The sequence below is a fragment of the Rana temporaria genome, chromosome 4, assembly GCF_905171775.1.
Source record: "Rana temporaria chromosome 4, aRanTem1.1, whole genome shotgun sequence".
NCBI lineage: Eukaryota > Metazoa > Chordata > Amphibia > Anura > Ranidae > Rana > Rana temporaria.
In genome coordinates this window covers 98,320,341-98,341,300 of record NC_053492.1, presented here as the reverse complement: position 1 = coordinate 98,341,300, position 20,960 = coordinate 98,320,341, and the positions used below count along the sequence as shown (strand labels likewise).

Sequence of the window (20,960 nt, the reverse complement as noted above, 5' to 3'; positions counted from 1 at the left end):
CACCAAAATAAAACTTCAAACAGTGCACTCACAAACAAAATCTTGTAAAACAGCAGAATATCACATCAAGAAACTCCTTCAAACGTCAAAATGGTGAGAAGCGGTCACGGCGGACCCCCGATCAGCGAGAAAAAGTGAAACCAATTCTCCTACTCACGGTGCCATGGACTTCTGTCAGATGCAGCTGCACATCCACTTAAATAAAAAACTTCAAACGCACTCTGCATCCAAAAACGCAGCACTCACTAGTAAAATTAGACTGTATGGCAATACCCCGACATGTTTCGTTATAAAAACTTATTCATGGGACTCCCATGAATAAGTTTTTATAACGAAACATGTCGGGGTATTGCCATACAGTCTAATTTTACTAGTGAGTGCTGCGTTTTTGGATGCAGAGTGCGTTTGAAGTTTTTTATTTAAGTGGATGTGCAGCTGCATCTGACAGAAGTCCATGGCACCGTGAGTAGGAGAATTGGTTTCACTTTTTCTCGCTGATCGGGGGTCCGCCGTGACCGCTTCTCACCATTTTGACGTTTGAAGGAGTTTCTTGATGTGATATTCTGCTGTTTTACAAGATTTTGTTTGTGAGTGCACTGTTTGAAGTTTTATTTTGGTGTGCTATTAAACCTTTGATGGTATCACACTATTTGCACTTCTTTTGTCTCTCTCTGACATATATGTGGAACTGATTGGATGTCATATTTGGATTACATCTTTATTGACGGGAACAACTACATCTGATAAGGTTTTTTGTGCCAAAACACGAGAGTGTGAGGCATACCTATCCGGTGAGTGTCCATTTGATGGGGGAGGAGTCACTGAGCACTGTCGGGTGTGGTGGAAGTTTTTGAAAAAATTTGAAGATCGCAGGATCCTTATACACATGAACTTTGCTTTGTTTGGCCACGTTCTAAATTATTTTTAAAGACTGTCTCTTGCACTTTCAGTGCGTTCACTTCACGTTTAAGTCAATCACGGGTGTTTATTATTACAGTCACAGTTTAGTGTTTATTTCTTAAACTGGATATATTTTGTTTATTATCACTGTATATCATTACATATGGGTTGTAGTAATGTATTTTATATAGTCAAATATGCACAGTTATTTGATAGCGCTGTTTTAATTTGTTGACACTCCTTAGAGAGTTTCATCATCTTACATTCTTTTTTTAACCACATAGGATTACTTTAAAATTTGTGCAGGAAAATACTGTATATTATTTCAGCCAATTTATTTAAATAGATGATTTAATGGTGCTATACTCTTTATACCTGGTGAAAAGACAATTTAACCTTTGTAAAACATAACAAAATGTAGTAAGAACAAAGTTATAAGAACCTGTTCATTCTATTGCATTTCAAAAGTAATCAGGCAGAGACACCCAAATAGCTGAATATCCTTCAAAACGTGTCCAAATTAATTTGCAAAGTTGTAGGTAGGTAGGTAAGTAGAGGTTACTGCTGCCCAGTGGGAAATTAGGGCTTAACTTAAACTCCCAGGTTTTTGATGGGTTTTCCTTAGGTCTAACCCTCCAGTCCTGTGTGCATTGACTTTGAATCAATATTGGACTTTGCTGAACAGTTATAGTGTTGCTCACGAATATTCGTATTGCGAATATTCGGCTCGAATATGGCATATTCGAGTATTCGCGATATATTTCGAATTTCGCGGTGAATATTCGCTATTCCGAATATTCGCATTTTTTCAATTTTATTTTTAAAACAGATCACATCCTATCGACGTCTAAAAGCATTGCTGGTATGATTAGAGACCCTGGGCCGAGTAGCTAAGCTGAGGCGATCCTTTTATGTTGCCGAATATAAAAAAAAAAAAAATGCGAATTTTCGCTAATGCGAATGCGAAAATGATTGCGAATTTTCGATAACTGTGGTAGGAGAACTCTGATTGTCTCTGATGCAAAAGGGGGGGGGGGCTTTGTGTATGTTTCTGTTATGAATATTTGTATGTTTGATATTATTTTTTGTTTGTAAGAAGGAAAAAATTGCGCATTCCTTAAAAAAAGGGGAGAATACAGCAGCAACTCAAAAATGTTATACAACATAAATTAATACAAGACAGAAAATGGAGTCGCTCTACAAGAATAAAAAATATGTCTAGTGACAAGACATGTGGGCAAATTATAAAATAAGCAAGCGCAAATAACTTGTGAAATACACAGTGAAACAAATATATAAAGAAATATAGTCCCAATAATAGAAAAATAATCTTTCATAAAAATGTCTTTGATATGTGAAGTGAAAAAAAGTCCAAAGCATGCAGCATGAACGTGTTCAATCTTCAAGGTGTTTGATTGACAAACGGCTGTGACAGATGGATAGAGTAAAGAATCACCACCAATGCAAAACACTTTTTATTTTCTATTGTAAAATATCACGAATATTCTGAGCCAATCAGAGTGCTCCTTCCGCATTTGCCGAATATTCGCAATTATTTTGTATTGTAAAATATCAAGAATATTCTGAGCCAATCAGAGTGCTCCTTCCGCATTTGCCGAATATTCGCAATTATTTTGTATTGTAAAATATCACGAATATTCTGAGCCAATCAGAGTGCTCCTAGCGCTGTTGTCGAAATTTCGCCATCAATATCGCATTCGCATTTTGCGAAATTTCGATAAAATATCACGAATATTCTGCGCCAATCAGAGTGCTCCTACAGCATTTGTCGAAATTTCGCAATTATTTTCGCATTCGCAATAGCGAAAATTCGCAATCATTTCATTTCGATAAAATATCACGAATATTCGAATTTAGCGAATATATCTCGAATATTCGACTATATATTCGAGATATATCGCAAAATCGAATATGGCGTATTCTGCTCAACACTAAACAGTTATACTGGGGCAGCTACAAGCCTGTAGTTAGGGACTAGGGATGTTAGGAAATGTTGTAATTTTATATTGGACTGTCAATGGTCTCTATCATTATGTTAATTTATTCTTCAGGGAAAATGTTTAAAACATTGGGCCAGATTCACAAATATCTGCGGCGGCGTAACGTATCCCCTTTACGTTACACCGCCGCAAGTTTTCAGCGCAAGTGCCTGATTCACCAAGCACTTGCGTATAAACTTATGGCGGTGTAACGTAAAGCCGTCCGGCGCAAGCCCGCCTAATTCAAATGGGGCGTGTACCATTTAAATTAGGCACGTTCCCACGCCAAAAATTTCCCGACGTGCTTTGCGCGAAATTATGGCGCCCCAACGTATTTTTTGAACGGCGACGTGCGTTACGTCGTTTCGTATTCCCGGACGTCTTACGTGAAAAAAAAATTTGAAATTCGACGCGGGAACGACGGCCATACTTTAACATGGCTGTTCTAAATATAAGCCATGAAAAAGCAGGCCTAAGTTTACGACAGGAAAAACCGACTAGGAACGACGTAAAAGATTGCGACGAACGCGCGTATCTTCGTGGATCGTCGTAATCAGCTAATTTGTATACCCGACGCTGGAAAACGACGCAAACTCCACCCAGCGGCCACCGGAAAATTACACCTAGGATCCGAAGGCGTACGATGCCGTACGCCTGTCGGATCTTAGCCAAAAGCCGTTGTATCTTTTTTGTGAATTACAAATAAAGATACGACGCAGCAAATTTGAAAATACGCCAGCGTATTTCCTCTGTGAATCTGGCCCATTGCCTTTACTTGGCCTGAAGTTGCTAAAGGGGTGAAATGCAAGTAACTGGCACACATAGACACAATTTGATGGGCACAGTGGCTCACATGGAGCTGACATACCAACACAGCTGACAAGGCTTAGCTGGATGTCAGTTCAGTGAGGGAGTAGGACGCTTCCCGACGAGTCTGCTCTCTCCAGGGACCAGACAGATAGCCAGCTAGACACCGCAGACAGGCAGGCAGGCTCCTACAATCTTTGCTGCATGAATCAACTTGCAGCCCATAGGACCGGCTCCTTCCTTCCCTTTGTGGGCCCCTCTCTTCAGCTAAGACCCTGTCTTTCAGGGCCATCTTTCCACCCCCAGGAATCGCTAGTGACCGTCCTTTTCAGGACAGCCATCCAGCGATCCAAATTGTGGCTGTTTACCTTCTCTTAGAGCCGCATGCACCCCAATCAGTCACCCATAATCACCCCGGCCACCCGCCGCGCATAGCAGCGCTTTTTTCTGGCGATCGGCGGCTCTTTCCCGCATCCGCGCCAGACCAGGCCTTATTCGCGGCCGCCGCAATTAGGAAAGACCGCGGCTTCAGCCGCGGCCTAGCGGCGCGCCGCAAAAAGGAGCACTGACAGCCTGGAAATTTTCCTGGAATTTGTCAGGGATCATCCCCCTATCCCTGGAGGATCCCATCCTCCCCTGGATTAACAACCAGCTCATACCCACCAAGCCAAACAGCCCCCAAACCTGAGGCCTGTGGCCCGGTCGGCGGCCATCTTGGTACTCCTCAGCTACAGTGACACCCTTCTTTCCCCCCTTCCCCCCCCATTCCAAACAGTACTTGATCCAGGGTTTCGTCCGATCGCCTTTCAGGGATCAGGAAGGATTTTTTTTCAGCTTAGCACTGCCAGGGTTTTTTTTGCCTTCCTCTGGACCAAGGCCAAGTGAGAGGATTCAGCGAATCTTCCCTCTATTGCAATTAATCCCCCCCCCCCCGGTGACTGGCAACAATGGTTAAACTGCGATACTCTGCAGAAACGATTTGGGGTCTGAGACAATTCGCAACAGTATTACCAGCCGTCACCAAAAAGGCCTTAAAAATAGACCAACTTTTGAGATTCAATCGATGATCGACCATCAAAAATTTCAACCATTTAACCCAGCTCAAGCACATATCATGTGCTTTGATCATCACAAGATCGGCAGTAAAACACCGATCAGAAATCCACGATTTCTTACTACAAAACGATCTAGACTGCCTCTTTATCACAGAAAGCTGGCTTTCAGACGACTGCAACACCATTCTTGGAGAATTGGTGCCAGAAAATTATCGAATTATAACGGAAAACAGAATAGGGCAAAGAGGAGGAGGCCTGGCGGTGATCCATAAGTTTCATATTGCAATCACTAAGCCGGTCCTTCAAAATCCTCTTCCATTTATGGAAACCCTTACTCTTCAACTTCAAACTAACCCCCAGGAGACTGTTCACATTCTCCTCTGCTATAGGCCACCTGGGCCAAAATCGCAGCTTCTACCATCATTAACGGAGTTCATATCCACTTATACCCTTAACAGCAAACATATTTTGCTGCTCGGGGACTTCAATCTGTGGGCCAACTCCTCACAGGATCCCATTGCGGATGCCTGCATCGATCACCTGGAAGGATTAGGACTACAGCAACTTATATGCGGACCCACGCATGCTTCAGGTCACACACTCGACCTAATTTTCAGACAAAATCTGAAAATAATCATTTTGGGAAATGAACCTTTGCCATGGACAGACCACCATGCAATTAGTTTCATAATTTCCAAAATTCCACCAGTTGTAAAAGCACCCAAGCCGGTGACAATACACTGGGCTAGATCTCAGAAGAAGCTCCATTCGGAACTCTTCAAATCTACCTTGGGAAACCAAATCGAAACTATTCATCCTCAGTTAACAGCCTCAGATACACTCGATGCCATAAATGCAGCTCTGCTACAATCAGCCGACTTAGTAGCACCGAAACACAAAGTCCGCATCCGAAAAAAAAAGTCCAGCTGGTTCAACAACCAGCTGTCCCTACTGAAGCAAGAGCGCAGAAGGGAGAAAGCCGCCTGGAAAAGAAGCCCTTCAGAAGATCGCCTCATCATCTACAAGGCAATAACAACACAATATCATAAAGAAATCTTCAAAGCCAAGAAATCATTTTTCTATGACGATTAACAGCGCCATGAACCGCCCCGAGAACTCTTCAAGATGGTCACCCAGACCATGAATCCGGGATGTCTTGAAGTCCCCAATTCAGACACCCAAGAGTTCTGTAATGAACTATCGGATTTCTTCATCGACAAAATCGAAAGAATCCGGGTAAGTATTCTGCAAAATAATACCCCCCTCAGCCCCCTCTTCAATCAACTACAAAACACCAACAGAAACCTTCTACAATCAACTAAGTTCACTCTGGAACCCATCTCCATCGATACCACCAAAAATATCATTGGTGCGTTGCGGAACAGCACAGCACCCAATGACATCATTCCCACCAAGCTGCTGAAGGAATACGCCGACATTCTGGCACCTCCCATCACACAGCTTATAAATCAGTCATTTAAGGAAGGCATAGTGCCATCCCTGCTGAAAGAGGGCACAATCCAGCCCATCTTGAAAAAACCCAACTTGGATCCCAAGGACCCAACTCACCGCCGCCCCATAACAGGCCTAAATATTCTCTCCAAGATAATGGAGAAAATAGTGGTACAACAGCTGCAACAGCATCTGGATACCCACAATCTACTCAATCCATTTCAATCAGGTTTCCGTCCCGGACACGGGACAGAAACGGCCTTAATCAAAATATGGGACGATGCCCTCGAGGCCGCAGACGAGGGAGAATCCTGTCTCCTGGTTCTGCTGGACCTAAGCGCAGCCTTTAACACAGTAGACCACAAAATGTTACTGATGCGACTGGCCGAGGTAGCCAGAATCGCAGAAGGTGATTTACCATGGTTTTCCTCCTTTCTTGAAAACCGATCACAAACAGTGAAACTGGGATCTTTCACTTCGGAAAAACGCACGGTGCCATGTGGAGTCCCCCAAGGATCCCCCCTGTCACCGGTACTGTTCAACATCTATCTTTGCCCTCTCTTTGATATTATCAGTAGCCAAGAACTACTTTATCACTCTTATGCAGACGATACGCAATTGTATTTTCGCATCTGCAACAAAAAGGATCATCATCTCAGTTTAGAGAAATGTCTCTCTTCGATAGAAAACTGGATGACTAAGAGTTATCTTAAACTCAACAGTTCCAAAACAGAACTTCTTATGTTTCACGCCAGCCGAAAGAGTCAACTGGCAACTACCTGGACACCCCCGCCCATTCTGGGCCAAAGCATGACCCCTAGCTCCAAAGTCAAAAGTCTAGGAGTCATTTTTGACACCTTCATGACAATGGACGCACAAATAGGGTCAGTAGTCAGCGGATCGCACCATTTGTTGCGCCTACTACGCAGACTTATTCCATTTATCCCCAAAGAAGACGTAGCAGTCGTGGTGGGAACAATCGTGAATTCCAGACTGGACTATGCAAATGCCCTTTACCTCGGGCTCCCAAAGTACCAAATCGCTCGTCTGCAAATCGTACAGAATACGGCCGCCAGACTGGTGACTGGGAAAAGGACATGGGAATCAATCTCACCTTCGCTGAGAACCCTTCACTGGTTGCCAGTAAAAGACAGAATTGTATTTAAAGCACTCTGCCTGACACATAAGTGCATCCATGGGAAGGCGCCGCAATATCTTTGCGACAAGATAGAACCTCACAATTCTAATCGCGTTCTGCGATCCACTGACCAAAATCTGGTCAAGGTGCCAAAAACCAAATACAAGTCCAAAGGAGAAAGAAGGTTTGCTTTTCAAGGTCCGAGACTATGGAACGCTTTACCAACCAGCGTTCGGTTGGAGAAAAACCACCTGACTTTCAGAAGACAGATTAAAACTCTGCTCTTTTGATGTCATGAGACATGAAACATCAAGCGCCCAGAGGCGATTCAGTTCGCATGTGCCGCGCTATATAAGTTTTTCATTCATTCATTCATTCATAGAGCCAGATTCAGCAAACACTTACGCTGGCGTATCTACAGATACGCAGCGTAAGTAAACAGATGCGCCGTCGTATCTATGCGCCTTATTCTCAAGACTAGATACGCCTGAATTCTGGCCTCATCTGGCCGACGTAAGTCTCCTACGCCGTCGGATCTTGGGCGCATATTTACGCTGGCCGCTAGGGGCGCTTCCATAGATTTATGTAATATGTAAATGAGCAACAGACGCCGATTCATGAACATACTTGCGCCCGTCGCAGTAAGCTACGCTGTTTACGTAAGTTGTACGTCCGGCGTACAGTTATCCCTCATAAAGCAGGGGTAAGTCATGTTAGGGTATGGACGTCGGAACAGCCGTCGGATTTTAAGTCGTACGTGAATGGAGCTGGGCGTAGGTTACGTTCACATCATTCGCATTGAGCCGTCGTATCTTAGGGAGTATATACAACGTGATTCTGAGCATGCGCGTGCATGCGCCGTTCGATAGGCCCTTCATTTACATGGGGTCATGGTTAATTTAAATGTAGCAAGCCCACTACCTGCCTACTTTGAATTAGGCGGGCTTACGTCCAACCAAATTACGCTACGCCGGTGCAACGTACGGGGCGAGTGCTTTGTGAATACTGCTCTTGCCTCTCAGAGTTACGTTGGCGTAGCGCATATGAGATGCGCTACGCCGGAACAAAGATGCGCCGAGCTACCTGAATCTAGCTCATAGTCTACAGCTTGGGTCATTAAACATGTTGGGGTATAAAGACTAAAGATGGCCTGGCGGTTCAACCAGGGGTCATTTCGCGGCGAACTTTGCTCGTTCGCTGTCCGCCGAACAGGCGGACATCTGGCGATATTGGCGGCGGTCCGCCATTTTACATTGAGAAGAACTTTGACCCATGACACATCCATGAGGTGGTGCAGGACAGCCAGCTGTCCTGCACATGGACGTACCCCCTACCTTATAAATAGACCTGATCTGGTGGCCATTTTACATTCTGCTTTTTGTCAGTGTAGGGAGAGGTTGCTGTTTGGAGCAGGGACAGGCTGTATTGAATCAAATAGCTATCTAAAAGGTCCACAATAGTCCTTTTAAGGACTGGTATAGGTGTACTACTTGCTGTGCAGTATATAGGGGTGTAATACACTCATATACTTTTTTTCAGTGTAGGGACAGGTTGCCGTGTGCAGATCAGGGACAGACTGTAGTGACACAAATCGTTACCTAACAGGTTCACAAAAGTCCTTTCAAGGACTGGTATAGGTGTACTATTGTTTGGTGTGCAGTATATAGGGGTGTAATACACTTATAATATACGTTCGAATATAGAAAGCATATTATAGTGGATTTGTATTGTGCAGCATTGTGACTGGTGGTGTATTTGGTTACTGCAGAATGTTTGCCTCTTTCGCTGCGTTACCTCTGCTACACACATTGACAACATTTCCTGAAAAAAAGTTTCATAACTGGTGCGATAAACCAGTGGCCCCCTAAAACGACAGATTGAAGTAGGGTGTTATCTAAAAATATACTTTCATAATAGAGTATTTGGGTACTGCAGAATTACCTCTGCTATACACAGTGACAACATTTCCTGGAAAAAAAGTTTCATAACTGGTGCGATAAACTAGTGGCCCCCCAAAACGACAGATTGAAACGGGGTGTTATCTAAAAATATACTTTCATAATAGTGTATTTGGGTACTGCAGAGTTTTTGGCGCTTTCGCTGCATTACCTCTGCTACACACAGTGACAACATTTCCTGAAAAAAAAGTTTCATAACTAGTGCGATAAACCAGTGGCCCCCCAAAACGACAGATTGAAGCGGGGTGTTATATACCTTCTTCCACATATACTGCGCTTCTCTAGAGACTTTTGTCACAGGGTCATTTAAAAAATGACAGGCAAAGGAAGAGGCAGTGGATAAGTATGATATATGGATTGCGCTACCCTGGTGGTTGGTCTATATCCACCTAATTTGCGATTATTAGCCCCTATATGTATCACCCCTATTGACAATCCACCAAACATATATGTGTATAAAAATGTGTACCAAGTGCTCACATGTAAATGTTCCTCTCAAGACAGTGTAAAAAACACACACACATATGCGTACTATACATATATTAAATAGTGCACTTAGAAAACGTGCATTCCCCTATATCAAATTCAAAAGATCCTTGCCATGAAAACAAACAATTTTTATATAGTTACAACAAAAATATTATGTACAATATATATATATGTGGTAAAAATGTATATATGTGAAAATTGAATAGAGGTCTTCTAAATTGATCCTCTTCCCTTTAAAGTCCCAATATGTTGACCAGGTGCTCATAAACAATCAATGCTGCTCCTGTGAGATGTTAAAACACAACGTGATTTCACCACTTCCGTGATAGTCCCGTCACCGTTAAGAATGGCCACTCACCAGATTACATTTACTAGATGCCTTTGGGTCATTCCCAGGATAACCACTCCTCTTTTGTGTCTCCACAAATGTCAGGTATCTTGGGTGTATTAGTATGGTCTCTTTTTCTCTATAAAATCTCACAGAAAAAGAGTGCTCCTCATAGTGCAGTATGTAAAAAAAAATATTATTTAAAATCAAAACATATATTGCACTCACATTTGGTTGTGCCCGTATGCCGGCACCAAGCTTCTCCAGCCGTGTATGCAAACAGCCGGCACTCAGCAGTCTGACGACAGTACCCAGATCAGCCAAAGGAGGTTGGTGCCCGCTGCCTACTCTATTGTTAGTGATGGGGAAGGTGACGTCGATGATGACGTGTCTACAGATGTCACGTGGGTGCCCCTCCTCGGCTGACTCCTCCTTTTCCGATGCTACCATCTCTTCTGCTGCGCCGCCCAAGATCCCCAGAACCTATTCGACATGCCAGGTGAGACGTTGCCATGCTGTGCTGCGTCTGTTGTGCCTGGAAGACAAAAGCCACACTGGTCCTGCACTCCTTTCAGCTTTGCGTTCACAGGCAGATCAGTGACTAACACCGCTCAATTTGACAGTTGGTAAAGTGGTGTGCGACAACGGTGCCAATCTGCTGAGCGCGCTAAAACAGGGCAAAATTACACACGTGCCATGCATGGCACACGTCCTGAACTTGGTCATGCAGTGATTCGTTGCCAAATACCCTGGGCTCCAGGACGTCTTGTGGCAGGCCAGGAAAATCTCGGCCCATTTCAGAAGATCTTATACGGCCATGGCTCGCCTTGCTGACATTCAGCGGCGACACAACCTGCCGTCAGACGTCTTATTTTTGACTGCCCGACGCGATGGAACTCAACCTTGTATATGCTTAATAGGCTGCTCCAGCAGAAACGTGCAGTTAATGACTAACTGTACGAACTCTGCGGCAGGACAGGTTCTGGGGAGCTTGCTTTTTTTTCACCGTGCCAGTGACTGCTCATGCGCGACTCATGCAGACTTCTGCGGCCATTTGATGAGATCACCAAACTGGTCATTTGCAGCCAGGGTGCCATCAGTGACATTGTACCTTACGCCTTCTTTCTGGAGCGTGCATTGCGTTGTATCATTGATCAAGCCGTCAAGGAGCAGGAGCAGGAAGATGAGGAAGTCGCAATGCTGGATGAATTCCCAGGGGGGGGGCTACTCCACCTGAGACAAGTCAACAACGAAGTCTGAAGAGGAGTCAGAGGAGGATGGTGCTGGGGCCGAGGAGGAGGAGCAAGAAGAGCATGCTTTAAACCTTTCTGGGATACCTGGTGTTGTCCGTGGATGAGGGGAGGAGAACGAGGACGACATTATCCTGGATGATGAGCGGGAGCCAGGCCAGTACAGCGCTTCCAGTTTAGTGCAAATGGGGGCCTTCATGTTCCAGTGTTTTAAGAGGGACCCCCGTATAAAAAGCATAAAGGGCAAGGACCAGTACTGGGTGGCAACGTACTTAGACCCCCGGTACAAACAAATCATGGCGGAAATGTTACCACCATCACAGAGGGCTATCAGAATTCAGCACTTCCAGGCCTTGCTTCGAGAAATGCTGCATTATGCTTTTGCGTGCGTTGGCAGAGGAATTCCGACTCACAGAGAAACAGTTTTGGGTACCAATTCAACAGCGCCTGCAAGAAGAGGGCGGTTTGAAGATGTGTTGGTCACTAATGATATGACATCATTCTTTCAGCCGACCCATCGACAGCTGTCCTCCGGATCCAGCATCATGGAACGCCTAGACCAACAGGTGTTCGACTACATCGGGTTAACGGCCGATGTGGACACACTGAGAAGTGATGAACCCCTGGACTACTGTGTGGGCAGGCTTGACCTCTGGCCAGAGCTTGCACAATTTGCAATGGAACTGTTGGCTTGCCCCTCGTCCAGTGTCCTGTCCGAAAGGACGTTCAGCGCAGCAGGGGGGGTCGTGACCGATAAGCGCACTTGCCTAGCTCACAACAGTGTTGACTACCTCACATTTCTAAAAATGAATGAGGCATGGATCTCGGAGGAATTTAACACATGTGACCAGTAGACCATGTTTGATTCAAATTCAGGTGAACGCCTGTGGGCTAATTTTTTGGGCCTGTACTGTCCGGGACTCAATTTTGTATCCGGTGAATAGCTTAATGTACCTCCAGCCACAGACTACAACGTTGTTTGCTGTCAGGTGAACGACTGTGGCCGTGGGCTAATTTTTAGGGCCTGTAATGGCCAACACTTACTTCTGTATCCGGTGAATGCCTAATGTACCACCAGCCACAGAATACAAAGTTGTTTGCTGTCAGGTGAACTGCTGTGGCCGTGGGTTAATTTTTGGGGCCTGTACTGGCCGGCACTTACTTCTGTATCCGGTAAATAGCTTAATGTACCTCCAGCCACATAATACAACGTTGTTTGCTGTCAGGTGAACGCCTGTCGGCTAATTTTTGGGGCCTGTAATGGCTGGCACTTACTTATATATCCGTTTTTTCTCTTAATACTTCTGGTAGGTCAGTGTCCATGTTGTGGGACTATTTGTGGACAGCTAGTAAGTATTTTGTGGCTGCAAATATGACCTGGAGTTTTTAATATTCGCCTGCCATTAAAGTCAATAGGGCCCGCCGCGAATTTGCGGTTCACGGAAATTTACGAAAGTTTGCGGTTAGCGTTCGCGAACCGTCCCGTCAGATGTTCGTCCATCACTAATAAAGACATCAGTATAAGATTTCATACAGTGGTTACCAAGGGTAACCCAGGTGTGGAATGGAAAAAGTCAAATGAAGTGCAAGCATGGAGTCCATGCTAGGTTGTGCTGGACAGGTGGAGAGGGCATTGGCTCTGCATGTCCCTCCTAAATGCACATGTAACCGTGGTGAGGCTTAATACATCAAGAGAGTTTACTAGAGTTTGTTCATGTTTATCTATCTGTCTGGGTTGTAAGCTTGGCTCTAGAAAAGGTAACCGGTGTACAAAGTGCATAGCATACGCCAGAAGAACCTACCCCAGGGCAGACCTCTCATGTGACCCTTGCTTGGCACCCAACGAAGAGGGAAACACGGAGGACATGATGACAACACCATCACCTTGACCTGTCCCTGCCCTACAAAGTGATTTATTCTACTCTACCAACCTGTCTCTCATCTGTATTCTTTTTCCAGGTCACATAATACATATGTAAACCCCATTCATTTGCTTTTTTATTTCTTCTCTTTTTGGTCCATTAAATTTGCCCTTTAAAGAGTTTTGGTGTATATGTTTGATAAGTACAAAAAAACAGTTGAGCCTTCCCAAAATCATGTTTTTTTTTGGCTGTGCTTTACTCTTTCAAGCTAGCTACGTTTCCAGCTCCCTTTGTAGACTACAGAGCACCCCCATGTTATAGACATGAGGAAAATAGACTGTTCATATATTTTTAAGCTAGGCATCTGGTTGTGTGGATAAGGCCCCTTTTAACCACTTAAGACCTGGACCATTATGCAGGTAAAAGACCTGGCCAGTTTTTGCGATTCGGCACTGCGTCGCTTTAACTGACAATTGCGCGGTCGTGCGATGTGGCTCCCAAACAAAATTGGCATACTTTTTTTCCCACAAATAGAGCTTTATTTTGGTGGTATTTGATCACCTCTGTGGTTTTTATTTTTTGCGCTATAAACCAAAATAGAGCGACAATTTTTTAAAAAAATTCAATATTTTTTACTTTTTGCTATAATAAATATCCTCAAAAAATATATAAAAAAACATTATTTTTTCTCACTTTAGGTCGATATGTATTCTTCTACATATTTTTGGTAAACAAAATCGCAATAAGCGTTTATCAATTGGTTTGCGCAAATTTTATAGCGTTTACAATATAGGGGATAGTTTTATGGCATTTTTATTAATATTTTTTTTTTTTACTACTAATGTCGGCGATCAGTGATTTTTTTCATGCTGGCGACATTATGGCAGACACATCGGACAATTTTGACACATTTTTGGGACCATTGTCATTTTTCAGCGAAAAGTGCTATAAAAATGTACTGATTACTGTAAAAATTGCAATTGCAGTTTAGAAGTTAACCACTAGGGGGTGCTGAAGGGATTAAGTGTGACCTCATGTGTGTTTCTAACTGTAGGGGGCGGGGCTGGACGTGTGACATCAGTGATCGTCGTTCCCTATATCAGGGAACAGACGATCACTGACATTGCCACAGTGAAGAACGGGGAAGGTGTGTTTACACACACCTCTCCCCGTTCTTCAGCTCCTGTGACCGATCGTGGGACACCAGCGGTGATCGGGTCTGTGGGTCCCACGGATGCGGTCACGGAGCTTCGGACCGGGTCGCATGCACGCGACCCATGGCTGGGCTCTTAAAGGCGACGTACCTGTACGTGCCTGTGCCCAGCCGTGCTATTCTGCTGACGTATATCGGCGTTAGGCGGTCCTTAAGTGGTTAAGATGCTTTGAGGTGAGAAGTGCAGAGCCTACCCTCTCCCAAAGCAACCTCCCCCATGTTCAGGGCATGTGACCTTGTATGGTTCAGGAGGGGGGCTCGCTTGGATAAGGGTCTGGAATGGATTTTGTGGGGACCCATATTTTTTTTTTTTTTCACTTTTTAATTGCCTGCATGTTTTTTTTTTTTTATTCAGCTGCATGCGGGGAAGCCCATTTACAGCTGATGAATCGTCAGTTGTCAAGGATGCCGCGGTCAGCTTCCCAGCCCTCTCCTTAAAGTGGAGGTTCACTCTTAAAACAAGTATCATATTTATCGGCGTATACCGCGCACTTTTTTCCCCTTATAATAAGGGGAAAATCGTGGGTGCGCGATATACGCCGATACCCGCTTCCCGCACTCAGTTTGAAGGCCTGCGCCGACATATACCAAGTGCAGTACACTCGGCTACATTCGGCCAGGCTCGGCTTCGTTCGTGCTCATGCATAAACGTCACAGAGCGTGAGCACGAGCGAAGCCGAGCCTGGCCGAATGTAGCCGAGTGTACTGCACTCGGTATATGTCGGCGGAGCCGTTCAAACTGAGCGCGGGAAGCCACTATTCGACGGGGAGACAGCGCGGGAGAAGCCGGGGGGACACCACCGAAGCCGCAGACGGACGCCGGACCCGACGAGGCCGCTGATGGACGCCGTGCAAGACACCAAAACTGTAAGTACTAAAATGTTTTTTTTTTACAGGAATTGCGGGTCCATATTAGGGGTGCGCGCTATGTGCCGGAGCGCGCAATACCCCGATAAATACGGTATATACCATTCAATCCAGCATACTGCCGACATGTACAGTATGCTGTTTTTTTTTTTTTTTGGTTTACATACCGTAGTATAGGTATTTCCCCCCCCCCCCCCGGCTTCCGGGTAGTGAATCCCGTGGGAGTGGGCATTCCTATTCAGAGATTTGACGTATGACAAAAGCTTCACCCCCGGCGCATAATGCGCGTCACCAGTTTCCGAAAGAAGCCGAACTGCGAGTCGGCTCTATACGGCGCTATACAGCACCTGCGCACCGACGTTCAGCGTTTTTCGGAAACTGGTGACGCGCCTTTTGCGCAGGGGTGAAGCTTTTGTCATACGTCAATCACTTAGTCTATGAATAGGAACGCCCACTCCTGCGGGATTCACTACCCGGAAGCCGGGGGGGGAATACCTATGCTACGGTATGTAAACCGAAAAAAAAAAAACCCAGCATACTGTACATGTCGGCAGTATGCTGGATTGAATGGTATATACTTGTTTTTAGGGTGAACCTCCGCTTTAACAACCAGCTATTCACTGGGCCCTAATTAGGCAAAGCTTTGTCCAATTAGAACTCGGAATGCACTGCGGCGTGTTCTCCGAACAGTTCGCCTAACTCTAATGGTGAGAAAGCATTGTCACTCTAAGGCCCCGTACACATGGTCGGTTTTGTCCAATGAGAATGAACCGAAGTTCATTTTCATCGGACCAAACCGAGCGTGTGTATAGGCTATCGGTCTGGTTTCCTTTGGTCCAAAATTTCTAAACATGCTTCAAAACCGAACCGATGGACCGCTGCCCCATCGGACCAAACCGATGGTTAGTACAGAAAAGCATCGGTTCAAAACCCGCGCATGCTCAGAATCAAGTCGACGCATGCTTGGAAGCATTGAACTTCGTTTTATTCAGCACGCCGTGTGTTTGGGTCAGAACGCGGTGACGTCAATCGGATTTTGGACTGATGGTGTGTACACATCCGACGGGCCAGTCTCATCGGTTTGGTCCAACCGTGTGTACGGGGCCTAAGACATGTTGTGATCATCTTAGATAATAAAGGAAAAAAGGATTAAATAAAAAAAGGAAAACAAATGTACCCACCATATCTAAGGACCAGTAAGACACAATATATTATATTTTCAAATGTTCTCTTTATTTGGGATGTGGCAAGGATTGCCAGTTATGCACTCCTGATTGGTTTCTCCTCGTAGTCTCTTTCAATACATATAATAAGGGCTTTCTCTGACTTTTTTCGATCTGCATACTTGTTCTGGGTCAAGGACTTCCAAAACATTGACCATGCAGGCTTGGTGTGACTGCCTGGGAACCTTTTTTTTTAAAAGCAAAACTTTTTATTTATTTATTTCATTTATTTTTCCATCATAGAAAACATTTCTTCAAACCATCTGCAAAGACCATCAGCAGTGAGGAATCGATCTTACAAATGGGTGGTTCCAAAAGTCACACAATATCATTGTCCTTTCCATCAATTCCCTTAGAACAAATCCATAAGGTAAGCTTGGATGGCAAGTATGTGTGCATAACATTTTGTGAGCAAAAAAGATGTTAAAAATTGGCTTTTACATACTGGCACCCCTGGTAAATAATTAAGGGGGGGGGGACTAATGCGCAAACCAAACTAAAATAAATGACTGAAGTAAATTACAACAGCTGCCACAACCATAAATGTGCTCTCACACTAGACAAATGAATAAAGGGGGTGTTTGTGGCACTTGCTGAAATAAACATATCAATAAAGGGCTGAGTGCAATCAAAGTGCAAACACCAATTGTGTAAATCAATACGCTTAAATAACAGTGCGTATCTAAAATAGTGAAAACTTGATCAAATAACCACAATGAGTGAAAAATCCAAATAGCAATGATAAAATATAATCGTATTATTAAACGGTATAATGAAATAGTTATCTTCAAGCAAAATTGCAAACATGTGTCTGTGCAAAATCAATAATAAATAAAAAAATGAAAGTCCAGAAAATAAAGAATCCAAAAAAATGTGATAAAAATTAAAAATAAAACTCCAAAAAAATTGTGTGAAGTCTTCTAATAACCACAGCAACTTCTAAATGTGTAGTGCTCCAATCCACAATGAATTCTGCACTTACAGTTAGGACGATTACAGCATGCACGTCTGTCTCGCAGGACAATAACTAAAGCACTTCCACTCTTGGCCACTAGCGGAGATGATGTCGCCACCGCCTCTCTTCCCTGTTCCTCCCTTACGTGTTATGTGGCTGAACACGCCACTTAATCATAGGGCGTCACTTCCAATGATGGTACTTTTATGGAAATATTTCGAAGAATGTGATTGTGCATACCCATGGCTGGATTAAATCTCATTCAGTAGCATTTATGCCACTTTTTCACAGGATTTATATAGTGCCAGGCCCAGGAGGCAGATGCTGGCATATTAATATGGGGATCTGAGTCTAAAATCCTTACACGCATATGTGCAGCAAATACAACAAAAAGCAGTGCTTTCAATATAAAGGGAGACAGTACAGTTACAATACAAATCAATACAAAAGGATTAGGAGGACCCTGCTCATGAGAGCTTACAATCTAATATGGAGGGGCAAGTGATACAAAAGGTAAGAACTGTGAGGCATGAGCTGAGGTGGGATACTCTTCCCTAAAGAGATGATTTTCAGTGATTACACAAAGGTGGACAGAGTAGGACAGATTATAGTTGGAAGTTCCATTAGTATAAATTTTTCAGCAGCAAATGTTTAAAACTAATTGTGGTAAGCAGCTGTAACGTTCACTATATTGCTTCAATACATCACGCCTTTAACTAAAACACTCACTTAGCCTTGATACACAGACTTCAGTATCCTATAAAAACCATGCGCACATGTTATGCCTTGTACACACGTTCAGACTTTTGACCATGCAAAAGTCCGCCGTGAGTCCATCGGAAGTCTGACGGAAAGATAGAGAACAGGTTCTCTATCTAAGGTCCGGCGGAATTCTGACAAAAAAAGTCCGATGGAGGCTATACACGGCCGGACTTTCCGAGAACAAAAAGCCAGTCTGACTTTTTTTTTGGGAAAGTCCGGCCGTGTGTACGAGGCATAACACTCCCTTCTTGCATGTATAAGCCTTAGGCTGGATTCACACTTGTGCGTTGCGAATTCCAGCTCTGTTATCTCTGCAAAGAGATAAGAGAGCTGTTCAGCAGATCATCTCCGTTTTAGGTGCGTATTTGGAGACCTGTGAGAGGGGAGGGGGAAGTGTATTGAGAAGAATGAGAGAAATCCTGATGAGGAATGAACACATCTGCGAATCAGATGCGTGCCCATAGAAGATAATGGGCCTGAATTCGCAACTGGGCCGCACCGCAATGCCTAGAAAAGGCACACGTTTTTTGGGTAATACGCAGTGCGAATGCATCGCACACATGTGAACCAGCCTCATTTAAATCAATGTACTTTATAATGTTATGCGAGTTGGATGCGGTTTAAGCCATACTCAATTAGCATAGGTGTGAACCCGGCCTTAAAGAGAACCTTTGTCTGGTTGTGCTAACAATAATGTTTCTTTTGTATATTTTTCAGGAAACAAACAATGGTCACCATATTTTACTTCACGTGTGATATTGTATATTGTAGTTTATGTATACAGAAGAATGCTTTGAGTAAAACCACGTTCTCCACGGCAAGATCCAGAAATGTTTATGATGACACACAGGAGCTGTTAACTTGAACTGGTCTTCCTTCGCTTTAATGTCCCCGTTATAAGATGCTCACACTCACCTTTACTTTTATTTTTCCTTTCTGGTCCATTCAGCTGCTTGGAGCTGTCTAAGCTCCACATATGTCAGAACTTGCTCTGGGCTGAGCTTTCGTTGCCCACCATCATGTGACACCTGCTGGACAATTAATAGGTACTAGGGCTGTCATGTGAGAGAAAAGGGTGCTCGCTATATGTGGAAGTACAAAGCATCTTCTTCGCTCCTGGCAGCTGAAATATTGATGTGGTAGCCATCTAAATGTTAGTGGCTGCTGCTCGGGAGGGGAACATCAAAAATAACCTGCTGTTCTGCCTTGTATTGGCAAATTACCTCAATTTTGAAATAAATGTATTCTGTATGGTAACTGTAATGATACTTGTACCTGTAACAAAAGCATTTCCATAGCCATCCTTCTTCATTTTCACATGCTATTATTTTTCTTCTTATTTCCATATAGAACAAGCTATCCAGAAAAAGTGACAGTTACACGGGTTGGGACAAACTATAACTCTTTCAGGAGTGCTTATAATATTTACCTTTTACTCACCGGGTCTAAATTGTTTGGAGATGGGCATTGTTTTCCTGCATTCGATGTGTGTTTGAAAGCACATCAAGTGTAGATTGTTTTTACTTCAATGGTGTAGTCTGGATGACAGTTTGTACAATCCCCGCCACTTCTTCTGAGCAGCCAGGTTAGCATAAAAATTTTGAGAAAAATATAATAAAAATGTACCTAAAACAACAAAGGGAATTTATGAATGAAATGCTATCATTATATTTTCAGTGACTTGAAAAAGTATTCATACCCATTGAAATGTTCCATATTCCGTTGTAGCTCTGGTTGTATGTTTATGGTCATTGTCCTGTTGGAAGGTGAACCTTTGCCCCAGTCTCGTCTTTTGCAGACACTAACAGGTTTTCTTCTAAGATTGTCCTGTATTTGGCTCCATCCATCTTCCCATCAACTTTGATCAGCTTCCCTGTCGCTGCTGAAGAAAAGCATCCCCACAACATGATGCTGCCACCACCATGTTTCACAGTGGACATGGTGTGTTCAGGGTGATGTGCAGTGTTAGTTTTCTGCCACACATAGCGTTTTGCTTTTAGACCCAAAAAGTAAAATTTTGGTCTCATCTAACCAGAGCACCTTCTTCCACATGTTTGCTGGGTCCCCCACATGGCTTCTCTCAAACAGCAAAACTGGAATTCTTATGGATTTCTTTCAACAATGGCTGTGTTCTTGCCACTCTTCCATAAAGGCCAGATTTGTGGAGTGCACAACTAACAGTTGTCCTGTGGACAGATTCTCCCACCTGAGCTGTGGATCTCTGCAGCTCCTCCAGGGTTACCATGAGACTCTTGGCTGCTTCTCTGATTAATGCTCTCCTTGCCTGGCCTGTCAGTTTGGGTGGATGTCCATGTCTTGGTAGGTTTGCAGTTGTGTCATACACTTTCCATTTTTAGATGATGGATTGAACAGTGCTGCGTGGGATGTTCAAAACTTGGGATTTTGTTTTTTAACCTAACCCTGCTTTAAACTTCTCCACAACTTTATCCCTGACCTGTCTGGTGTGTCCCTTGGCCTTCATGATGCTGTTTGCTCACGAAGGTTCTCTAACAAACCTCTGAGGGCTTCACAGAACAGCTGTATTTATACTGAGATTAAATTACACACAGATGGACTCTATTTACTAATTATGTGATCTCTGAAGGCAATTGGTTCCACTAGACTTTAGTTAGGGCTATCAGAGAAAAGGGGGCAGAATACAAATGCACGCCACGCAACATACAACATTTTCCATGGTCTT

At 43.9% G+C, this 20,960-nt stretch overlaps 1 protein-coding gene across 1 annotated transcript in view; it reads left to right on the top strand.

The window, feature by feature from the left end:
- Positions 1–19,993, top strand: part of TPO (thyroid peroxidase) — a 239,484-nt gene extending 219,491 nt beyond the window's left edge. The window contains exons 14-15 of the mRNA XM_040348668.1: positions 16,786–16,912; positions 18,977–19,993. Of these exons, the coding sequence (XP_040204602.1) occupies positions 16,786–16,912; positions 18,977–19,015 (166 nt within the window). The 3' untranslated portion in view covers positions 19,016–19,993. The remainder of the gene's footprint in view (positions 1–16,785; positions 16,913–18,976) is intronic.
- The last annotated feature ends 967 nt before the right edge of the window (positions 19,994–20,960 follow it).